This window comes from Cucumis melo, chromosome 2 (genome assembly GCF_025177605.1).
Source record: "Cucumis melo cultivar AY chromosome 2, USDA_Cmelo_AY_1.0, whole genome shotgun sequence".
In the NCBI taxonomy this organism is placed as follows: Eukaryota; Viridiplantae; Streptophyta; class Magnoliopsida; order Cucurbitales; family Cucurbitaceae; genus Cucumis; species Cucumis melo.
This window is the reverse complement of record NC_066858.1, coordinates 9571527-9597100: the sequence shown is the minus strand read 5'-3', so window position 1 is coordinate 9597100 and position 25574 is coordinate 9571527. Positions and strand designations below refer to the sequence as shown.

At 30.4% G+C, this 25574-nt stretch overlaps 1 protein-coding gene across 1 annotated transcript; it reads left to right on the top strand.

The window, feature by feature from the left end:
* Nucleotides 1–17503: 17503 nt before the first annotated feature.
* On the top strand, nt 17504–18762 carry LOC127148248 (uncharacterized). Its single transcript, XM_051081653.1, has 6 exons — nt 17504–17628; nt 17718–17879; nt 17961–18065; nt 18132–18204; nt 18278–18373; nt 18455–18762. Exons 1-6 carry the CDS (start codon nt 17516–17518, stop codon nt 18536–18538), a joined length of 633 nt encoding a protein of 210 aa, XP_050937610.1. The 5' UTR covers nt 17504–17515; the 3' UTR covers nt 18539–18762.
* Nucleotides 18763–25574: the final 6812 nt, after the last annotated feature.

Here is a 25574-nt window from a genome sequence, read left to right as displayed (position 1 = left end):
TTTGATTAGACTAGGTCACACATACATGTAATATTACAGTAAATTTATCTTTTGGATTATTGTAAAATCTTTACCGATAATGTAAGTTATATTTTTTTATTATCAATATAAATATCTTTCCAAACATATGTGGGTAATGCTGAAATTTAGTATTTAATTTTTTTGAAAGAAGAAATATATGATAGAAAAATATGTGTTGCGAAAATGAAGAATAACGACACCAAACATGTGTCACATATAAGCTTTTATTACACAGAAATAGCGTCGTTAAAGCACATTTCTTAACAACAATTTTGTGTAACGAAATATTTACAACGACAATATATTAGTGTCGAGTTATATTGAAAGGTGACACACTTAAGACGTCGTTATAAGAGTATTAATGACAATATATTGGTGTCGAGTGATAGATAACAGTGACACATTTAAATTATCAATGTAATAGTATTAATGATAATATATTTGTGTCAAGTGACAGATTACGGTGACACATTTAAAGTGTCAATATAAGGGTATTAACGGCAATATATTTGTGTCAAGGTATAGATAACGATGACATTTAAAGCGTCAATATAAGATTATTGATGACAATAAATTTGTGTCGAGTAATAGATAACAGTGACACATTTAAAACGTCAATTTAAGAGTATTAATGACAATATATTAGTGTCAAGGTATAGATAACGGTGACACATGATTTGCGTCAATATAAGGGTATTGATGACAACATATTGGTGTCGAGTTATAGATAACGGTGACATATTTATTGCGTCAAGGTAAAGGTATTAATGACACAATTTTGGTGTCATCTAAGCATATTTAATGACACATTTTTCAAAATGCCGTTAAATAGCCTTTCTTGACAGTGGCTTCAATGACGCGAAAATTGTATCGTTGAAAGTCTTTATGACGCAAAACTTGCGTCGTTAAAACCCATATTTGTAGTAGTGGTTCTCTTTGATTCCCTCATTTCCACTATTTCTTCTTAATTGGGTGTTTGGTTCTGGGTCGTTTTTTGAATTCTGGATGATTTATAGGTTATGGCAGGATGCAGAGAATAAGGTTTACTTGATTAAGGAGCTGGATAGGCTAACTGGTCAGGTGGGTAATCCTCTTTGGCCATTAATGTTGCTTAATTATATGTGGAATTTAGCGACAATTGAGCATCTACATTTCTTATTATACTTGTACTGAGCTTAAGCTGAACTTTAGGTACTACTTTCTGACCAGCGGTTCAATTATTACATTGATTGAAAGTTCTTTTTTTTTTTTAAAAAATAATAATAATAATTAAGTGGTATAAATATCCTTTAACGGCATCGTAGACTATAATATGCATAGGGAAGAAGCGGTGGTTGATAGTTCCATGGAGGTCTTTGAAATATAATATATTACGTGTTTTTTTTACTTCAAGATTTCCCCTCTCTTGAAGGAATATTACTACATCGAGAAATTTGGTTATTTATATTTAATTATCACTGTGAGATGGGATAGGATGATTTAAATGGAGCATATATGCATGTTATTTGCAATGACTACTAAGTTTATGGCTTAACAAAAACTTGCAGCAGTGGTTATCAGTCCTTGGCTTGAATTTTTTATTTTTACACCCATCTCTTAGCTGTAGATACCGTTGCATTGCAATTTATGTTGATTTCCTATCCACTTAATTACTTTGGTCTTCTCTTGATTATTCAAATTGATCAATGGTACATGTGCAGGGACCATCTTACATTTCAGTGGACATTAAAAATCATAGCCTGCAGATGTTAATTATTTTTATTTGGTTGTATTGAAACTATAATTTAGTTGAGACCGTTGCACCATAATGGAAGGTGTTCTGCATCATCAGTTTGAAGTCACGGAGGATTCTTAAGGAGATTTTCCTTTGCTTTTCTTTGGAACATTGGGTTAGGAATGAAAGTTTGAAGTTTAGTCCCCATGTTCACACCTCATTTTGGGTATTTGTCGTTATCCAGTCATTAACAAGGATTCTCTTCTAATTTTTCTTTTCTTAGGTTTCTTTTATTTGGGTTTGGTCTTTTTTCCTAGATAAACATTCCTTTGTGCTGTTACTTATGAAGCACAACTATGGTCAATTACTTCAACGTTATTTTTCACATTTAAGTGAAGCTATTTCTTAACTTCTTCCCGATTTCTGCTACTGCTTATGGCACTTGTGAATGAAAAATTATACATTCCCTAATCATTTATGTAAATTACTTTTGTTTTATACAGATGCCCTAGGGAGCACACTTGCTTCTTACTTGGACAAACCTCGTGTCTATGTTGGGTGCATGAAATCTGGTGAAGTATTCTCAGAACCGCGAGTACGGTGTACATCAACACATACATTTAATGTAAGTAGTGGAAATTTGATATTGAAGAATTTTTAATATCATCAGAATTGGTACTTTTTGCTTATGTGGATGCACCGGTTTATCAGATATTGAAGAATTTTAATATCATCAGCACTAATATTTTATACCGAATTATACTTAGAAAAAAGTAAGTCCCATTACTTAGATCTAAATTCTTTTAGTTGTAGAAAAGAATAATTCACTGCCAAGCTTAGCAGTTACTATTGCATAGGAAGTTTGCTCATACAGCAAATGAAAAAGAATTACTTGAAAGAAAAATTGTGAACTGGGGAAATAGATTTATTTTTCATTTACACATCTTCTCAACCCCACCCCAATGATCCTTCCATGAATGATGAGCTAATTCAAGCACGACAATTGGGTTAGTAAGAAAACTTGCATTTTAAGCTGAATAAGAAATGACTGCTGGAAGAGCCTTTAAAGTTGCCAAATCTTCTCAATAGCTTGAATTGCAGTTATCGAGGAATATTTATTTGGATTAAGTTTTAACAGGAATCACAGTTTTGAAGTCTCTAAACTTCTTCACAATGTTTTTCTCTCCTTTTGTACTTTGTGCTACTACATTGTTTGTTCAATTTTTTTCTTTTAGCTATTGATATGCTTGTAGGTGTTTTAGCGTTGAGTTTTGTTATTGGTGATTGGTTTTGGACTTTGTGTGAAGTTTTGTAATTAATTTAGCTGAGTTTGTGGGCTTATCCTTCGAGGTATTCTACTACTTGTCTAGTATTTTAGGTTTATCCTCTGCTCAGTGAACTCGCATTTAGTTCTTCTAGATTGGTCTCAACTTGTCATTATTATTATCTATGTCAAAAATAAAATATTGTGGCGTCTACTGCTCACCTTTGTCATTTTTGGGTGTGAAAATGAAATGTCGTGGTTAAATAGCAAACTTATTAGATTTGGAAACTGATTACATGGACAATTCTTCCATCTCAACTTGAAATGTGCGAATTTCTGATCTGAGGCTTCTAAGAAGCATAGTTGTTGATCTGCAGCAACTTGTATAATATTTTATGATATTTTTTGAAAATTCACACCAAAAAAGGGTTAAGAAATTCCCAAGTTTTACCAAGCAATAGCAAACCAAACTGTCAAATCCTAGGATAGTTTATTGGTAGGAATTAAATAGATCTATAGGAAACATAGACACTTAAGTTTTGTTAAGGAGCCCATAATTGATGTCATGAGATATTTTGTGGGTTCTGTTCGATGTTAAAAGGCATAATGGTGTGGTAAAATGCTTGTAGAGCTCTTTGCTAGAATAGTTTATTGGTAGCTGGTAGGTCTATTAAGGATATAAGATGTATAGTATTTGTCGAAAGAATTGTTTCTGCTATGGCTCTTCAAACCCTATTGAGCTTATTGCTCCCAAAACACACTCGCTGGAAAACCAAATATATAGCTGGATCGACCTCTAGTTTGCAAACCCAGTCAAAGAAGAAACAAAATGAAATTGTGGAAGAGTTTCGTTGTGGCAATGTATGCTTTTATGTGTCTTTACCTCCATGGAATTCCTTCCTTCAGAAAAGTGTGTTGGTGGCTTATTTTCTTATATGCTTTTCTTCTTTAAGAGATCTGGATCCTTAAACTTCTTTCTTCCTGTTCATCTGTCGATGACAAATTTGTTCACTGTCAACAAAAGAAAAGGAGTGCAACAACAGTACATACAACTGTACTAGTGTTTGCATAATGCTTAATTTGACAGGTAATTACATTTTCTTAGGTCAACATCATTGTTGCAACCTCAATTCTTGAAAAGGGCTTGGATGTCCAAGGTTGCAATTTAGTTATACGATTTGAACCGTCATCCACAGATTGAAATTTGGGCGGCACTTTTCATGATTTCTGCCCTTTTTATATATATATTGAAAATTACACTATATCTACATATGGAAATTAATTGGTTTTGTTTTATTTTCTTATGTGTTCACAGCCTCTTAGACTCGCAATCAAGGTACACTTTACAAACTATTTTAATTAATTAGATTTCTTATTGGATTTATATGTTGATTATCGATTTAATTCTTTTAATATTTCTTCTTTTTAATAAAATATGTTATGTTGAGTAAAGTATGCGGACTTGCAAAATAGGCTAAAGCTCTTTTTAATAAAATATAAAAGCATTTTTAGTATTTCTAATAAGTTTGTTGGGAAATTCTGTTTATAAACGTTAATTTAGAAATTCTGAGTATTTGGAGGTTTTTCTAGTGCTTCATTTGAGAACTGAAGTGTTGGATGATACAAACACCATAAAAATGGAGTTTTGTTGATGTATTGAAGCAGGATAAATTTATGCGGTAAGGTAGGCGTTTTGTATTATAATATAGAAATCATAATATAGTAGGTGTTTATGGATCATGCGCGTGTTTTTTGTAGGCGTTTTGTATTTATGTATTGCCTGTAATATGTTTTGTTTTGGACTTTGTGTGAAGTTTTGTAATTCATTTAGCTGAGTTTGTGGGCTGAATTTGGTATTTACAATTCTGTTTTTCTTTTTCATATGGATGAATTTATAGATTTCATTTTTAGTGATGAAATTGTGCATTGTGTACTTAAATAGTAGCATAATTTTGCCAAGCTTAGAAGTTACTATTGTTGAAGTGTGTACGTGTTATATTGTTGAAGTGAATGTGTATTGTGTTGTTGAAGTGAATGTGTTGTATTGTTGAATCAATTTTGTTTCCTTTTATTTTCTTACTAGGTTTTGCCAGAATCCATTAGAGCAACGAAGCTATATTTGCGGCAATTCATTGATGTATAGACATTTTTGTAGGTTTGGTAGGAAAATTTCTGGTTTAAATGTAGTTATTTAAATAGCTTGTTCGTAACAAACCATATATGTACCAACACTTAAACGATATTATAAAGTGTATGTTTTTTTATATGAAAGCGTTCACCGTACCGTTTCTTTCCATATGTGATTGTATTGGTATGTGTAGTGGCCGGGCAACATGAAAAATAGGATTCAATAAAAAATAGTGCAAGAAAAACAGTGACTAAAAACAAAATTATGACACTTAAATGTAAAAAAAACCTGTCATCGAAAATTTTTTATTGACAGTTAATTAATGTCATGGAAATTTAAAAGATGACAGTTAATAAGTGCCATAAAAAATAAATAATGACATTTAATATCTGTCATACAATATTAACAATGTCAGTTATTCGCTGTCATAAAATGTAAACAATGACAGTTATTCGATGTCATAAAATATAAACAATGATAGTTATTAACTGTCATCGAAAATGAATAATGACAGTTATAATCTGTCATAAGATATTGAATTTGTGACATTTATTCTATGTCATGAAAAATCCCTTTTCGTGACAGTTTGGAGAACTGTCATAAAATACTTTCCATGACTTCCGCATCAATGACTGCAAAAAACTGTCACAAAAGCTTTTAATGACAGCATTTAACTGTCATCGTAGGCCATTTTTCTACTAGTGTGGAACCCCAAATTTAAACGATGGTGTAGCCAAATCTAAACGATCGTGTAGCCAAATCTAAACGATCGTGTAGCCAAATCTAAACGATCATATACCAAATTTTGAAAAAAAATGGTTTAGATTTGGGGTAGTAAAATCTAAACGATCGTGTACCTAATTAATTAAACGATAGTATACCAAATCGCGTTACCAAATATATTATGTGCATTGTTGATGGGACATTTTTGGTATTTTACACGTTGGGCCTCTGGGCTTTTTCCATTTTCGGAATTGTTCTATTCAGTATAAATACTTTGCCACTTTTTATATTTTTGAAAAGACCACTAATATTATTATTATTATTATTATATTATATTATATTACATTATATTATATTATCTCATATTATTATTATTTTATACCATTACAAATATTTTCCTTTCTCTTTTCTTTTTCTTTTCTTACCAACTCACATAATATAACACCCAACAACAAAAATAAATAAAATTTCCATAACATAGGGTAAATATGTGGAGAACATACCTTGAAAATTTGGGGCATTATTGTTCTCTTTTTAAACTTTGTATTTTGTTTTTACAATAAAATAATAAGCTTTTAATAAATAATGGGTATTAAATATCAATGCTATTGAAATTTTATTTTAAGTTGAAAACAGTAATTGTTTTTTATTTTTTTTAAATTTAAATTTGAGAAGTTTATGCTGAGAATTATTGAATGAATTAAAACATGACTCTTCCTTTTTCAAGTTGGTTTCAACTTCCTCTATCTTTACTTATATTTACAAGAGGCAATTATCTCTATGCACATAGAAGAATAAAAGGCAGTGCATAAAATCTAAAGATTAATTCATCAATAATGGTAAAGTTTTTTAGTTTGTATTTTATTTTATCATTTATTTTGATAAATTTTGATAAACAATCTATTATTTGAGAAATTTATTATATTTTCCTTTCATACATCAGTTGATTTCTCCATATTGATATTTTTAAATGTTGAATTTACTTAGTTACAGGTTTGGTTTTATTATAATTATCATTTTCATTTTATTATATTTATAATTAATTATTACTTTTAACAGAAGAACTGAATAATAAATATTACCTCCACGTTTAGAATAATAAATATTACCTCCCCATTTACTTTCTCAATACCCAACAAATAATTAATAGTTAGTTGCTTCGATTTTTTTTTTAAAGATTTATTTTAAATAATTAATAGTTAATTATTTTTTTCATAAACTAAGTGCAATTTCACTAAGTGCAATTTCTCTCTCATTATTTAAGACTACTAACTACTAATTATTTATAATTTTTTTACTATTTATATGAAAATGATAATGAAAATGACCGCAACCTAATGACATTCTAAATTGTTATTGTTTATTTATTGTGAATTTACATAAATTGATTCTTAAAAATAAAAAAATGTGCAAATGTATGCCTTAAAATTTTTATTTTAAGAAAATGATAATATTTGTTTGTTTAATAAGTAAATTATATGTAATAAGATTTTCAAATAATACAACATTTCCATGAATGATTAATATCTAAATTAATAAAAATAATATTTAAAACAAGTGGTATAAGGTTAATAAAAAAAGATAGAAAAAAGTAGAAAGGTTAGAAGATGAAATGCTATAATTCAAAAAGTTTTGTTGATTTGAATTTCCAAATGTTAATTATATAATTAATGACTTTACATTTAATTATATTTAATAACTGAATTTTAAGAGTTAAACAATCCCTCTCATTCCTAGCTATATGAAGAGTTATTCTCTACTATTTTTTTCGAAAATCTTACTTTATTTTTCTTAATTTGTTTGTTGTGTATTTTTTTCTCGGTTCATTCTCTCAAAATTTTTCAAGAATGCATAGCAATATTTTTGCAATAATAAGAAATGTATATATGCTTTGACAAATGTTGTCAAACTAAGATTTCATTCTTTCATAGGTATTTTCAAGTTATTTTATATAATAGTCTTGCACCAATAATAAAAGGTTCTGTAATCTTTTAACTCCCTCGATATAACATTTTTTAATTCGACTGATGGCTATAACTATGTAAAGTCAACATTTCTTTTTATTCAAAAGAAACTTTTTTGTAAGTTTTTCTCATAGTTCACTTGGGGTAATTTTGTCATTCAATGATAAGTATGTGAAAAGTTTTCTCCCATTATTTTATTTCAAAACAATTAATAAAATAATTTCATGTAGATTTGTGATTTTAAAGTAGTTGGTATGACTCTTAAATTTAATTGATAATTAATGTTATGACCATTCATTATTGCATTTAAGTAAAGCAAATTAATGATTAAATTAGGTTACTAAGTTACAAAATCATTTGTTCTTATTACAAGTAAAACAATAACCTAATCAAATTCCGACCTCGATCAAATTACATCTATAAATAGATCATTGGATTCCTAAATCAAATAACATAGAACAATATTGAACAATTAAGTATACACATGCATGGAATTATGGAAGAATTCACACTAGAACGTTCTTTTTAAGATTGATTCTTTTTTAGCTTCTTATTAGCTTACCACCATCAAATTGGTAGAAAACTACAAAGAAAAATCAAATACAAGCAAGGAAGTGATGAAAAAAGGAATTTTATCAGGTATACTCTCTTATTTCCTAACTTTTCTCTCTTTCATCATGAGCAAGGTAAACATTAAAATGATATTTTTTTAATTTATGCTTTTCAATTTCGACTAGAGCAAAGTGGAGAAGGGTTTAAGATCAAGAAGTGATCGATTATGACAAATTATGAACAGTTCAATGGTGCCAAATTTGAAGAAAGATGTCTTATGAGGTTGTCAAAAAATGGTGAGCCTGGAAGAATTAGTAAGAAATAAAAAGAAAATTTTAATGTTAATTAAGCTTTGAAATAAGCGAATAAAATCAAAACTTCAATTTGGTTGTTGCTGAAAGTTTGTTACGATGAAATTATTCATCTTTGAAATGTGAAATATAGTGCATGATTTTAATTTACACATTTTTAAATTAACCACATTAGATTAGTTTGGTTCACTAGAACAAATATAGGCTTTAATGTCGCTTGGGAAAAATGAAAAAAGACCATTGGTGTCGGTTTTGAAAAAGCGGATCTTTAATGTCGGTTTTCCACCGACATTAAAGACAAAGCTTTAATGTCGGTTTTAAAACGACATTAAAGGTCCGCCATTTTGAGAACCGACATTAAAGGTCCATTTAAATTTTAATTTTTAATATTTTTATTTTGTGAAAAAATAGACACTTTAATGTCGGTTTTCCACCGACATTAAAGGTCCATTTAATTTTTTTTAATAATTTTTTTCGTGAATTCTCTCTCTTACTTTACCTTTTCGACCTAGCTATTCGATTCCAAATCTCGACCCTCGTCTTCTCCGAACTTCCTTCATTTCTTCTCCATTTCTTCTCCATTTCTTCTCCGATCGACGCCAGAATTCTAATCGACGCCGCCATTTTATCTCCGCCACCATTTCTATCGCCTCCACCATTTCTATCGCCGCCACCATTCCGATCGATTGTTGTTCTGTTCGCCCACCCTTGGAATCAAATTCGGCCGCATTTCTCTCCTTCTAAAGAAATTCGTCCGGTCGTCCCCGTTCACAGCAATCGTGTTCACAGCAACCAGGTTTTTTGAAACTCATCCGCTCGTCCGCGTTCACATCAACCAGCAACCAGGTTCGCCCACCCTTGGAATCAAATTCGTCCGCGTTCACAAAATACATCTTCTCACGGTAAAATTTCCATCTTCTTTCATTTGGGGTTTTTAGCATGTTTTTTGATTTTGATTTAGATTATGGATTCTTAGACAAGGGAAAGTTGTCAAGGCATATAGAATACGGTTTTGTGTTCATGCATATATTTTACTATTTTGGCATATGATGCGGTCACACATCAATTCTGCTGCAAAACCCAAAAAATTGGAACATAATTGTATTGATGCTTTGATTAAAATTCAACCTCAAAATCACTTATTATTCTGCTGCAAAACCCAAAAAATTGCACATTATTATTGGATGCAGTCGGTGCAGCGAATTTTTCTTCAAACAGTTACGAGGGGAAGTAAAAGGTATTCCTGTGATCCTGATGTTAGTTGTTTGTGTCGAATTCTGATTAGTCAGTGATGCTTGAAACGCGTTGACAAAAATTCTGTTTGTGTATGAGTGTGTGTGGGGTAAGTAGATTTGAAAGGCGCGAGACAGAAATTAATTTAATTAATTTCACTGTCTTCTAGTTTTATTAACTTAACACATCAGGTATATACAACATAGAGTTGAAGTCGGTCGCTATATACAAATCCTAGGAATGATGGATTGTTATGAAAAGAAAGGGAAAAAAATAATAGAATCTGTTGGAATGGCTAGATTAGAAACTAGGAAGAGAGTCTAAATTTTGTCTGGTTGCATTGGAAGATTTGTGTTGCGGGCTTTATTGGCGTCGACGAATCTTGAAAAGCATAAATTACAATAATGCTGTAAATAAGGATGAAATGGCTGGAGTTGCGTTTAGTATAAGCTTCTTGTATTTGGTAGATGAGGTGTATTGAAAGGTACAGGTTAGAGATGTTGTGCTATGTTGAAATGTTGGTCAAACTGGAAGTTTGTATTTGGTAGATGAGGTGTAGTGACAGGTACAGGTTAGAGATGTTGTGCTATGTTAAAATGTTGGTCAAACTGGAAGTTCTTACTTTCTACTGGGTTCATAGAAAGGAATCAAAAAACTATTCTCTTTAGAATTAGCTTAACTTGGGCAGGAAAATGAATGGAGAAAATAAAGCTATATCATTGTTGTAGTTGCAAGAAGTTCTTATAATATCGGCAATAAAGTAGGAATGTAGAGACTTTTATTCTATTCATATGTGTTGTTAGGTCATTGGCTTGATTTTAAGAAAAATTCTTAAGAGTGGCATCTAGTTAGAATGGTTAAGACTTTGGTGCAGAAAGTATTTATGACCTCTTGCGATAGTTAGCATTGAGAAGAGTAATGATAGCAGGAATGTAAACATATCCCCATTTAGGAACTTCAACATCTTGTACTACCAATGTGGCTGGTAATACAAGACAGTAGAATATGAAGGTGTTTATATGGGCTGCCACTTTTCTCACAAAGAATAAACTGTATATCACGTGCACTTTCTTCCACGTTGTTACTCTCTGCAAATCAACCCCACGCACACACGCAAATATTTTATCTTCTATGTGTTCTCTCCTTCATTCTATTGTGGTTGAATTTGATGCTAGCTAGGGAAGGTGGTGAATTTGGTTAATAACTTTTTGTTTGATTTTGCTAAGGTAGATAATGTAGCTAAGTCGTTGTTGAGTTGGGTGAATTGTTGAATTTGGTTAATAACTATTGTTTGAATAGTAAGAATTAGAAACTTTATCTTTCTAAACCATAGGCTTTCATATAAAGTATATGCATATATTTTCTCATTCGTAAAGTATAGAAGCTGCAATAACTCAATTTTGACCCTAAAATGGTATAAAGATAAACTAATCTAAAAGTGCACATCTCTCTCCCTCTTTCTCTCAATTTTATACAATAATTGGTTCTTTCTTTTCTTCCTTAGCAACCATCTTTTTATACTTTTATGTTTCTCTAAAATACAAAAATGTATAATAGTCCTTTCTTTTTCTTTTAGTAGTTGAATCTATGTGAAGGTGAATAGTTAAACATTTTAAAAAGATAATCGCATGTGTAAAAGAATAATATACTATCTTAAATATATATAAAGATTACTATTTAACAAAAAAGATGTATACATTATGTCATTATAGGGTAGACTATATTTTGGGTTTTATATGCTGTAAATACTATATATCTATAGATAATAATATAATTTGAAGTTTCATCTCCAAATTTCATTTGAGAAGGAGAGAAGTACTTCATATATATTTTATAAATAGTGTGAGAGGCTCTTTCATTTTTTTTAGTTTGGATTCCTCAACAATAAAAACATTAGTTTTATATAATTAGTTAGGTTTTGAATTCCATTTCCTAAGATTTATTTATTTTTATTCAAAATTAAAACTATATACATTTGGAGTCTCTCTTTGGAACAATTTATAAGTATTTAAAAGAGTGTTCTTTCATAGATAAAGTTCTAATAGTTTTAAGTACTTGAAAAGTCATTCCAAACAAATTTAAAATAGTTAAGAGATAAAAATTCATACAATAATTGTCTCGACGATCTAAGTTTACTTAATTTCGTTGTTTTCTCGATTTTTTTTGTAGATTAAATTGCATCTTATATAATATGGATAAGTCGTGGATGCAAAAGAATAGAACGTCATCTGAGTATGCTTATGGGGTTGAGATGTTTATTAAAAATGGGTTGAAGCATTCAAAGACGTCGAATGTCATGGCATGTCCTTGTTTAAAGTGTGTGAATGCAAAAACTTTAGATGTGAATACAATTAGAGATCACTTGTTTTTTAACGGCATCGATCAGAGTTATCAAGAATGGATTTTTCATGGTGAATCACTACCAATAAAGAGAAACAATGAAAGTGTCTTTAGCAGTGTAAAAGAAGAAATTGACGAGGATGATGTTGATGACACAATTGGAATGTTTGAGGCTGCACATAATTATTTTAATGACAAGTCAGAAAATTTTGAGGAAGTTGTAGATGATGCCAAGAAACCATTATATCCTAATTGTACGAATTTTACCAAAATATCTACGTTGATAAAGTTATATAATTTGAAAGCTAAATTTGGATGGAGTGATAAGAGTTTCACTGAGTTATTACAATTAATTTCTGACATCTTACCTACTCCCAACGAATGCCCTACTTCTACTTATGAAGCAAAAAAAATTTTGTGTACTCTTGGAATGAAGTACGAGAAGATTCATGCTTGTAGGAATGATTGTTGCTTGTTTAGGAAAGAACTGTCTGATGCAAATGTATGCCCCTCTTGTGGTATGTCAAGATGGAAGATTCCAAAAAATTCAAAGAAGGAGGTTAAGAATGTTCCAGTGAAAGTCATGTGGTATTTCTCTCCAATTCCAAGATTTGAAAGAATGTTTCGAAGCAAAGAAACATCAAAATTATTAACGTGGCATGACAGAAAAAGAGAAGTGAATGATCTATTACAACATCCAAAAGATGCATTATCATGGAAAAAAATAGACAATTTATGGCCAGAGTTTGGGTCAGAACCTAGAAATCTACGTCTTGCTCTTTCTACAGATGGGGTAAATCCGCATGGAGATCTTAGCAGTAGATACAGTTGTTGGCCAGTTATGTTAGTGACATACAACTTACCTCCATGGTTGTGTATGAAGCGAAAATTTTTGATGTTGACCGCACTAATATCTGGTCCCAAACAACCGGGAAATGAAATAGATGTTTATTTAGCTCCGTTAGTTGATGATTTGAAAATACTTTGGCATGATGGGGTGGAATGTTACGATGCATATCAAGATCAATGTTTCAGGCTAAAGGCTATTTTATTATGGACTATTAATGATTTTCCTGCGTATGGTAACTTGTGTGGTTGTACAGTCAAAGGATATCATGCATGTCCAATTTGTGGGGAGAAAACTTCATCAATTTATTTGCCAAAAGGAAGGAAGATGGCATATATTGGGCATCGCAAGTTTCTACCACGTCATCATCCATATAGGAAACAAAAGAAAGTTTTCAATGGTGCACAAGAATTAGAATTGGCTCCAGAACCATTGAGTGGGGAAGAAATTTTCATACAAACAAGTAAGTACAAACACTCATTTGGTAAGAGAACTATGAACGAAAAGAACAGTGAAATGAGTTCTTCAGGAACTTATTGGAAGAAAAAATCTATTTTTTTTGAATTAGAATATTGGAAGTTTCTTGATGTGCGACATTGTTTAGACGTGATGCACATTGAAAAGAATGTTTGTGCAAATCTCATTGGCACATTGCTTGATATTCCCGGTAAAACCAAAGATGGAGTAAAAAGTCGATTAGATTTGGTTGAATTGAACATTAGATCAGAGCTAGCTCCTCAAGTAGGGGAGAAAAAGATCTTTTTACCCCCGGCATGTTATACATTATCTCGAGCAGAGAAGTTGAGTTTTTGTAAGACACTATCTGAATTGAAAGTACCAGAAGGCTATTCATCGAACATTCAAAGTTTAGTGTCACTCACAGATTTGAAACTGTATGGACTTAAGTCGCATGACCATCACGTTCTTATGCAACAATTGCTACCTGTGGCAATTCGTGGTATTCTACCGAAACATGTAAGACTTGCAATTATTCGGTTATGCTTCTTCTTTAATGCTATATGTAAGAAGACAATTGATACATCACAATTGAAAGGAATGCAAGAAGATGTAGTTGTCACTTTATGTCTATTGGAGAAATATTTTCCACCATCATTTTTCACTATAATGGTACATCTTGTAGTGCATCTCGTAAGAGAAATTGAGTTTTGTGGACCTGTTCATCTAAGGTGGATGTATCCGTTTGAACGATATATGAAAGTCCTAAAAACTTACGTGCGAAATAGAAATCGACCAGAAGGATGTATGGTAGAAAATTATATTGTTGAAGAGGCTATAGAGTTCTGTTCTGAATTTATTGCTGGAGTTAGTTCTATTGGACTTAACTCATCTGTAATAAAAAAGAATTCAAACATGGATAGAGCATTATCAGCTTCTTCTTTTATCAGACCGAGTAAGGAGCAGTTAGATCAAGCTCATCTTTATGTCATTCAGAATGTAAATGATGTTCTACCATACGTCGAGTACGTGCTAAATCCTATCTATTCTCATTCTATATAAGTTTATGTAATTACTTAATAACTTGTTATTTACGACAGACAACATATGGAGAGTTTGCGTAAGCTTAACTCTGGTAAAGCTCGAAGTAAAAAGTGGATTCAAGAAGAGCATAATCGCTCATTCAGTCGCTGGCTGTCCACACGGGTAATCACTACAATCATACTCTTGTATGTTTGTTTTGGATCTAACTAAATCCAATATATTGTGTAGGTTGCACTTGCTCTCGAAGTACCTAAAAATTCTATCACGCCTTCTTTAAGATGGATAGCTCACGGACCTTCTCCAGATGTGGCCACTTATTCTGGTTACATAATTAATGGATATTACTATCACACAAAAAGGCGTGATGATATTAGGAGAGTTCAAAATAGTGGAGTTAGTATAACCGCTACTACGATGCAAGTCTCTAGTTCTAAGGACAAAAACCCGGTCATGTCAGATATGACGTTTTATGGTGTAATACGAGAGATATGGGAGATTGATTACCATCAATTATCTTTTATTTTATTTAAGTGTGATTGGGTTGACAATAGAAGTGGAGTCAAAGTGGACGAGCTTGGGTTTACCATCGTTGATCTCAAACGTATTGGACATAAATCAGACTCATTTATTTTAGCCACTCAAGCAAAACAAGTATTCTATGTCCAAGATTCTGCAAATCCTGAATGGTCGGTGGTTTTAACATCTCCACAAAGAACTATTGAAGAAGATTTCTTTGAAGATGAAATAGGAGATATGCTTCAAGAGTGTGGTTACGAAACCATTAAAAGGATGCCCAATGTTGATACACCTAATGAGACTGATGATACAAATTCAACTTATATTAGACATGATTGTGAGGGTAGATGGGTAGAGAAGGGTATGTCATTACTTTGCTTTATAATGTATTTAATTTTAGAGTTCGTAATATAATTGATATGCTTATGGTATCTTTATAATGTATTTATGTTTAAAGTTCGTAATATAACTGCTATATTTATGGTATGTCATTACTTTGCTTTATAATGTATTTATGTTTAAGTTCGTAACATAATTGTTATGCTTATGTATGTTGACTTTGCTTATTAATGTATTTCCATTTTTTGCAGATTCATAGATGGAGGATAGCAGTGAGGATGAAAGAGAAATGCTTCCAGAAGTAAGAAAGAAATCATTTGTTCCACGTGGGCCAACTACTATGTCTGAGTTGGCCTTAGTGAGAAATTCTGGACAAAAGTTGCCCATTCAATTTAATGAACACGGACAACCTGTTGGAGCCACGTCTAAGAAAATGCAAAGTTACATTGGTGTGTGCGTTCGACAACAGATTCCTATCACATACAACTCTTGGAAAGAAGTTCCGAATGAGCTAAAAGATAAAATATATGATTGTATATCGGTATGAGTTCTATTGTTATGTTTTTCATATAATGTAGTTTGCTTTACACTCTAAGTTTAACTAAGCTTTTCTTTTTTTTTTTGTGTAGATGTCGTTTGATTTACAACCCAATGCTAAACATTCTATACTTATGTCTGCATCAAGAAAGTTTCGAACGTTCAAGACGACGTTAACTCAGAAGTATATACTTCCGTCTAAGGATCAACCATCACTCTTGCAGTTTCCTCCCAAAATCTATTCTCATATAAATCAAGAAGATTGGGAATCGTTTGTGGATGCTAGACTAAGTGAAGAATGGGAGGTAAATAAGTTTAAATTTTCAATGGAATTAAAATTGTTTTGATATCTACCTACAAACTAATACGTTGTACAGGATTATAGTCGTATTCAAAGGGAAAGAAGGTCGAAATGCGTATACAATCACCACATGTCACGTAAGGGATATGCTAATCTTGCCGATGAACTAGTGAGTATTTCTAATTAAATTGAAGAATTTATCTTAATATGTTGTTGTTAATTAAATATGTATCTTTTGTTGTAGAAAATAACGCATGATGTTTCCTATCGATCAACTCTTTGGAAAGAAGCACGGAAAGGAAAAAATAATGATTATTTTGATGATGCTACTCGAGATTGTGCCTCTCGGATTGTAAGTATACTTATGATTACAATATATAATCTTTTGTTAACCTAACTGATGATGAATTGTTTTATACTTGTATTGTTTTATAGGATGAATTAGTTGCAACAAATAAAAATGAGGACATCTTGACTGACGCATTGGGTTCCAAGGAGCACGGTGGACGTGTAAGAGGCGTGGGTGCTTTCGTCTCTCAATCACAATATTTCAAGACAGTAAAAGGGAAGGAGAAAATGTGTGATAAAGAAGAGGATGACTCGAGGTGCAAAAGTGACAAGAAGAGAAGTAATCACTCGAGGTCATCCATTGGAAGTATTAATATAGATCTTGATGCCGATGAGGACACACCTACCAACAAAGGAGTGGAGGTAATTGACTTTGTTGTCACTTTTAGTTTTTTAACTATATAGGATCAATTGTTCTTAACTATGCTTTTAATATTTGTAAAGGGAACACCATGCCAATTGTCTATAGGATCCATTAATAATATTGTTGCAGTAGCCACGATAGTTGAGGATAACATTGGATGTCCCAATGTTAAAGTTCTAGTAGACGTGGTTACGGGAGAAAATTTGACTATACCCAATCCAGTGAAGGGAAAGATAGAGACTTTAAATCAAGCATTGGGTAACATTATAGAATGGCCTCGTCGGCTTGTTTCTACGATCAATGACAAACAAGTGTGTATCTTTTTTTTACTATTTAAGTTTTGATTTTATTTGTATATGTATTTTGAATTTAGAACCTTGGTTGTGATAGGAGCATTCAACTAGGAAGGATGTCGTATACCCTTCAAATTATACTGACGTTAACGGGATTATTAAGCTTTTAAATAGACATGCCACGAACAACATGGAGGATGTAGACATGATTCGCATCCCAATGAACGAGCTAATATTTGGAAGTGACAAATTTGTTTATTTAGCTCGTGAAGATTTGTTGCATTACTGCGGCATGGTTGAAATCGGCTATATGTGTATACTAGCGTATATTACGTAAGTAGACAACTTATACTCATCTTTATCTCCAATACCACTTTTGTAGTTAGTTTGTTGATATTTTAACTATGGTTGCTTTTACTTAGATGTCTTTGGGATAAATGTGACTGTGCAAAGAATTTTTTTGTCATTGACCAATCAAAAATATCGTCACATATCAAAGATCGTGATCTTCGATCCAGAAATTTAGCCAACCAGCTAGAAGCAGTTAACTTGGAACAGAAAGTGCTAATTCCATATAATACCGGGTAAATAAAGAAGAGAAACACATTAATATATTTCCATTGAGCTTAAATGTGTACTCACATTGAAGATGTTGTTTATTGTAGTTTTCATTGGATGTTGCATGTTATCGATCTTCGTGAAAATTGCGTTTATGTTTTGGACTCTCTTCGGAGTAAAGTCAATGAAGACATTCATGGAATCATAAATGTGTAAGTGTATTTACTTTATTACTTCTTATTTAACTTTCTTGTCTTCTAATGTTTCAAAATATTTAGAGGGTTGAAGACATGGCAAGCGAAACACGATCTACAACGCTATCGATCAACTCCAAAATGGAGACCTGTAAAGGTAATTTGCATTTACAGGTTATTACTTTTTATGAAACATAAGATTAATTTGTATTCAATTGATATACATGCAGTGCCCTCGTCAATTGGATTCTGTAGGGTGCGGGTACTACGTGCAAAAGTACATACATGAGATAGTGCATAATTCTAGTACTTCTATTACTAACCTTGTAAGTTTCTACTTTAACTTTTTACATATTACAATTTGTGATCCAAACTCATACTTTCCATATCTTTCTCCTTGTGTGTAGTTCAATACCAAAAATGCATATAGCCAAGAGGAGATTGATGAGATTCGAACTGAATGGGCAGCTTTTGTTAGCAGATTTGTGTAAGTAGTTGCTTTTTGTAGTTAGGTTAGTAGTTGATTTTTGTAGTTAGGTTAGTAGTTGATTTTTGTAGTTAGGTTAGTAGTTGGTCGAGTTAAGTTTTTGTAGGGGACGACAGTCCTATAGTTTTTTGAAGGGCAGGTGGTCCCGTACTAATTGTTGTTTGTTAGATAGTTTGTACCTATACTTTAGTTAGTGAAGGAACCTTCTATTGTGTTTATAAATCACGATCTTATATATTATCTTTAATGGCGTTAGTGTGCTTGTATTTTAGTGTTGGATCTTATGCATTGTAGGTGTTTACTATTGGTTTGCCATGGATGGTAGGATGTGTTGTTTGATATGTGTGATTATGTATATATTGGAGGATTTGGAGTAGTTGGACTTATAGTGTTGAATATAGTTGTGTTTATAATATGTAAGTGTTGGATGATGTGTATTTGTTGTAGTTCTATATGGAAGTGTGGAAAAGTGTGCTTGTATTTTAGTGTTGGATCTTATGCATTTTAGGTGTTTACTATTGGTTTGCCATGGATGGTAGGATGTGTTGTTTGATATGTGTGATTATATATAAGTGTATATATTGGAGGATTTGGAGTAGTTGGACTTATAGTGTTGAATATAGTTGTGTTTATTGATATGTGATTATATGTAAGTGTTGGATGATGTGTATTTGTTGTAGTTCTATATGGAAGTGTGGAAAAGTGTGCTTGTATTTTAGTGTTGGATCTTATGCATTGTAGGTGTTTACTATTGGTTTGCCATGGATGGTAGGATGTGTTGTTTGATATGTGTGATTATATATAAGTGTATATATTGGAGGATTTGGAGTAGTTGGACTTATAGTATTGAATATAGTTGTGTTTATTGATATGTGACTATATGTAAGTGTTGGAAGTGTATGCTGGAATTTTAGGTATTATTGTGTGCATTGCAGGTGAATTAGGTATTATTGTGTGCATTGAGTAGTAGGCATTATAGCTAGTGTGCAAGCAATTTTTTTATTTTTTACAATATACGATGACGAACATTTCCGGACGTAGTTCGACTCAAATAATATCGGTTTTGCCGTCATAAAAACTATTATAAATACGACATGAAATGAATCTTTAATGTCGGTTTAAAAAACGACATAAAATGTGTCTTTAATGTCGGTGGAAAAACGACATTAAATGTGTCTGTAATGTCGGTGGAAAAACGACATTAAAGATGTGCACTAAGCAACATTAATGTCGGTTTAAAAACGACATTAAAGACATCTTTAATGTCGGTTATAAACCGACATTAAAGACAGCTTTAATGTCGGTTATAAACCGACATTAAAGATGAACTGACATTAAAGACCTTCAATAACACCTGCAAAGATGTCGGTTTATAACCGACATCAAAGGTCTTTAATGTCGGTTATAAACCGACATTAAAGCCCAACCGACATTAAAGGCCTTTAATAACGCTTACAAAGATGTCGGTCGCCAAGTGACATTAAAGGCCTTTAATGTCGGTTTTAAACCGACATTAAAGGCCAAATTTCTTGTAGTGGTTGCTATATATGTTTTTTTAATTATTACCTTAAACAATAAAGTCATCTAATAGTTAGAATGTATATGGGAGAAAGTTTGGTGGTTAATATTATCTTGTGTGTGCTTACTTTTCATAAAAATTATATATGTTATAATAATATGAGATTCTAATATATTTGAAAATACAAATTTCACTTTTTTATGTACTAAAATAAAATGACAAATTTCACGTGCAATGCACTTATTACTAACTAGTCTATACTATATATAAAAACTCCTATGTGAAGAAACATTTTTACACAATTATATCTATTTTCTTAATACATTATGTAGGTTACTACTTGGGTTTTATTGTAATTCTCTTTTTAAACTTCATATTTTGTTTTTACAATAAAATAATATGTTTTTAATGAATAATGGGTATTAAATATCAATTATGGGGTTTGCTATTGGAATTTTCTTTTCTGTTGAAAACAATGTTGTTTTTTTTTTTAATTTTAAATTTGAGAAATTTATGATGAAAATTATTGAATGAATTAAAACCAAGACTCTTCTTTTTCCAAGTTGGTTTCAACTTCCCTCCATCTTTACCTATATTTAAGGAAGCAATTATTTCTATGTACATAGAACAATAGAAGACGTATATATGCTTTGACAGTGTTTAGTTTGTATCTTAATTCATTTTTCTTAATTTGTTTGTTGTGTTTTTTTTTTTAATTCACTTTCTCAAAATTTTCAAGAATGCATAGCAATATTTTTTCATTAATAAAAGACGTATATATACTTTGACAAATATTGTCAAACTAAGGTATCGATCTTTTCAACTTTCATAGGTATTTTCAAGTTATTTTATATAACGATCTTACACCAATAATAAAACGTTTTGTGATCTTTTAATTCTCTCGCTATAACATTTTTTAGTACAACTTCTGGCTATAATTATGTAAAGTCAACATTTCTTTTTATTCAAAAAAAACTTTTTTTTTTGTAATTTGTTTCTTTTCTTTCTTAACTCACCCTTTAAAAATTTCTTTGTTTATATGAATGTAGAATAGTGTTTTGCACCGACGAGAGAAAAATATATTTTTTGATAAAATGTTTTCAAACTCATAAATTTTGTTAGTTCATTTTACCTTTTGATTTTAAGTTTTCTCATAGTTCACTTGGTAGTAATTTTTTCATTCAGTAATAAAAATGTGAAAAGGTTTCTCCCATAATTTTATTTGTAAACAATTAATAAAATAATTTAATGTAGTTTAATAAATAAAATAATTTAATATAGTTTTATGGAGTTTTAAAGGAGTTGAAATGACTCTTAAATTTAATTGATAATTAATGTTATAATCATTCATTATTACATTTAAGTAAAGAAAATTAATGATTAAATTACGTTACTCAAGAATGAAGTTACAAAATCATTTATTCTTTTTACAAGTAAAACAATAACCTAATTAAATTCTAACCTTAATCAAATCACATCTATAAATAGATGATTGGATTCATAAATCAAATAACATAAAAGAATAACATTGAACAATATCAGTAGAAAACTACAAAGAAAAATACAAGCATGGAGGTGATGAAAGTTTATAAGGGTATACTCTCTTATTTCCTAATTTTTCTCTCTTTCATCATGAGGAAGGTAAACATTAAAACAATATCTTGTTAATTTATGCTTTTCAATTTCGGCTAGAACGAGGTGGAGAAGGATTTAAGATCAAGAAGTGATCGATTATGACAAATTGTAAATAGTTCAATGGTGCCAAATTTGAAGAAATGTGTCTTATGAAGTTGTTAAAAAATGGTGAGCCTGGAAGAATTAGTAAGAAATAAAAAGAAAATTCTAATGTTAATTAAGCTCTGAAATGAACAGATCAAATCAAAATTTCAATTTGGTTGTTGCTAAAAGTTTGTTATGATGAAATTATTCATTTTTTAGATGTGAAATATAATACATGTTTTTAAGTTACACATTTCCAAATTAACCACATTAGATTAATTTAGTTGTTATATATGTTTTTTAAGTTATGAACTTAAATAATAAAGTCATCTAATAGTTAGAATATATATGAGAGAAAATTTGGTAGCTAATACTATTTTGTGTGTGCTTACTTTCATGTTCATAGAAATTATATATGTTCTAATAATATAAGATCACGCAATATAAGATTCTACTATATTTGAATATACGAATTCATATTATGTTATTTATACAAATCTCACTTTTTTATATACTAAAATAAAATGACAAATTTCACGTGCAATGCACATGTTACTAACTAGTCTATAGTATATATAAAAGCTTGAATGAGGAGAAAATTTTTCCATTTTTGACCTTTCTCTATAAGTAACTTCTATAATAAGGTAGATGACAATGTTGTATTTTTCCTTTCCTATTTTTATGCTAATTGAAGAAGAAATGAGGTGATTTTATGAATTGATTAGGCAAATTAATTGTAACTTATGAAAAACTAATAGCTTAAAAAAACCGAAAATCTTTCCAACTTCTAATAGCTCAAGAAAACCAAAAGCTGTAACTAATAAACAATTTTATAGCTAAGGAAATCGAGAAGTCCATCTTCTAAATGAAAATAACTAATAATCCATTTAATTATTAATTCTTACACAAAATACAATGAATGAACATTTAGAAATTCTTAAATATGGATGGCTATAAAATCCTTTTTTCTATCTTGGAGTTTGCACACAATTTGGATAGTCTTCCAAATAAGAAGGAAAATCTTAGTTACATGCAGTTTTCAGCCTTGGTTGTTCATTTCCTTACTATTTTTTTTTATGCTTTTCTAGATATGTTTATTTTAAAAATATATCTCTTGAAAATCTTTTATATTTCATCAATGTTTCAAGTTGATACATAAAACATGCACTTTAGAATATCTCCATTAATTGCTGAGTGTTCGATCGATCTATCAACCTTGGGGCTAGGCTGATCAAATCGAGAAGTTATTGGGTTTGATCCGATAAATCCATAAACATCACTAAAAATGAAAGCATATCCGAAAGTCAATACAAACAACGATAGGAAAATATTCCACTGATAGAAAAAATATATCATTAATTGATAGTATGTGATTTATGAAGTTATTGTTCTTTTTTTATAAAACAATTATCTCATCAATTGACATCTTTAAGAAAAAAAACTTTGGGTTTGCCACCCTCTCTTAATTTGTATTTTTCTATTCACTCATCAACTCTCTTCTTTAAAAGTTTCTAGAATTTAGAATGGTAAACCGATGTAACATAGTTAATTTATTTTTCTAATAGTTATGCAATGTAGAATTGTCTAGCAATCATCATAGCATTCTATTTTAAGAACTATTTATGAGTTTAATCTTAAAGAACAATTGGGAGGAAAATTAATTAATTGAAAATGAAGATGCTTAAAAAAAAAAATTGTTAGGAGGAAAAAATCAAGCTAGACAATAAAGTGAAAATGAAACACAAATGTCACGTGCATGACACGTGTTAAGAACTAGTATATATAAAAACATGGATAAGGAGAAACTTTTGTTTTCGATTTTTTCCTTCTTCTTATTCAATTTACTTGTTTCCTATTTTGGTTTTATTGTAATGTGCTTTTTATTTATCTTTAATTTAAAATTAATTATTAGTAAATGCTTAGTTATTAATAATTGGGAAATTGCATGAGATGACAAAAAAATTTAGAAAAAACAGTCTATAGCACTTGTTTTTCTTGCATATTGCGAATATAGCAAATATGATAGCTATCAGACAGTTATTGAAGGGTTATCGAAGGGTATCAAGTGTTATCGAAGGGATATCAAAGGGTTATCCACTTTTAAATTTGCTACTTTTGCAATTTAGAAAATGTAGTGACATGAGCTCTATTTTCATAAATGTTTTTGCTATTTTTGCAAAAGCTCTTAATAATCTTAACCTTTTCTCTCCGATTAATTATGTCATTAAAATTTGTCTAAAACCATTCATATCTCTCTATCTTCCACCTATTCATATTTAATTCTTTCATACTAACTATTTTGTATCTCTTTCAACCTTTCAAACTCTTCTCCTTTTCAAATCTTTGAATATAAATATCTCATTCTTATTTTCTATTCATGTTCACAGGTCACAACAAAAAGTTAATGTTGTTTCATACTCACACTATCAAATTCTTTATATCTTTTAGCTCATTTGATTTATACACGTATAACAAGTTTTGAATAAGAAATACCTAAAAAATGAAGTTAAAAAATGTATTTTTAAATATCATGAGTAAATGAATATCATAAACATCTAAAAAATGAAGTTAAAAAAAATGTATTTTTAAATATCATGAGTAAAAAAATATCTTACTATTTATGTAATTAATTACTTCTTTTTATTTAGTTAAATAAAATGAAAAATTTAACATGCATACCATCTTTTTAAGAAGATTATATGATAACTAGATAATTGACATCTTTCTCGCTCCCTCATAGTAGAATGATAATCAAACCTTCCACATTTAGACAGAAAAATTATGTCAAGATAAACTCACTTTTTTTATTACAAGATGCTCTTTTTATGTATTTATTTTGTTCCTTAAATTTTGGAATTCTTCCGTTTTCAACCAGAACTTTTAAAATGTTATTTTCGTTCCATTGCTATTTGCTATCTCTCAGATTTCCAAAAGACCTATTTTTGCACTTCCAACTTTTGAAAAGTAACCATTATGGTTATTTCTAGATTAGTTTTCTATCTAGGAAACTTATGTGACTTTAAGTCATCCTCATGTCAATAAACATACATAAAGCTAAATAAATAATTTGCTACAGAACAGAACAAAGATATAGACCAGAATGGCAAGTCTTCAATTTGGCTGTAAGTATCCTGACTTTTAAACTTCGAAAATAAAAACAGAGTTTCTAAAAACTAAAGTCCCATTTTATAATCTTTTTGTATTTTGCTTTTATGTTTGAAAAATAAGTCTATAGAGACTACTACCTCCAACCTTATTCTTTTGTAATCTACTTCTTACCAATGTTTAAAAAATCAAGCCAAAATTTTAAACCAAAAAATTAGCTTTCGGAAATTTGTTTTCATTTTGAGAATTTGGTTAAGAATTCAACCCTTCTATTTTAGAAAGATGCAAATAATCATAATATGAAATAGAATTAATTTTTAAGAAACCAAAATGGTTACTAAAAAGTAACTAATTTTTAAGTTTTCAAAATTTGGTTTGATTTTAAAAAATAATGTATAGGTTTGACTTTCAAAAACTAAAAACTAAAACTAAATGCAATCTTAGTTATTAGTATTACCATACCCTACAAATTTACCTAGGAAGTCATTTTAAGCACAGTTAAAATTAATAATTCCTCAAAAATTGCTTACAAAGAAAAGTGATTCCTTTTATTTTAAAGGACTTCTCACAAGCCATCCCAAACAGACTAAAAACCAACTAAAACCTAATAAAAATCACCCAAAATCTAACCAAAAACCATAAACATACCCAAACCCAATTATAAAAACATTCAAACCCACTCATAAAGAAATGTATA

Excerpts from the sequence above, each read along its gene's own strand:
- LOC127148248 (XM_051081653.1), top strand. The coding sequence starts at position 17,516 with ATGAACGAGCTAATATTTGGAAGTGACAAATTTGTTTATTTAGCTCGT. Across the intron at positions 18,066-18,131 it reads ATTCATGGAATCATAAATGT|AGGGTTGAAGACATGGCAAG; the intron begins GTAAGTGTATTT and ends CAAAATATTTAG. Across the intron at positions 18,374-18,454 it reads GTACTTCTATTACTAACCTT|TTCAATACCAAAAATGCATA; the intron begins GTAAGTTTCTAC and ends CCTTGTGTGTAG.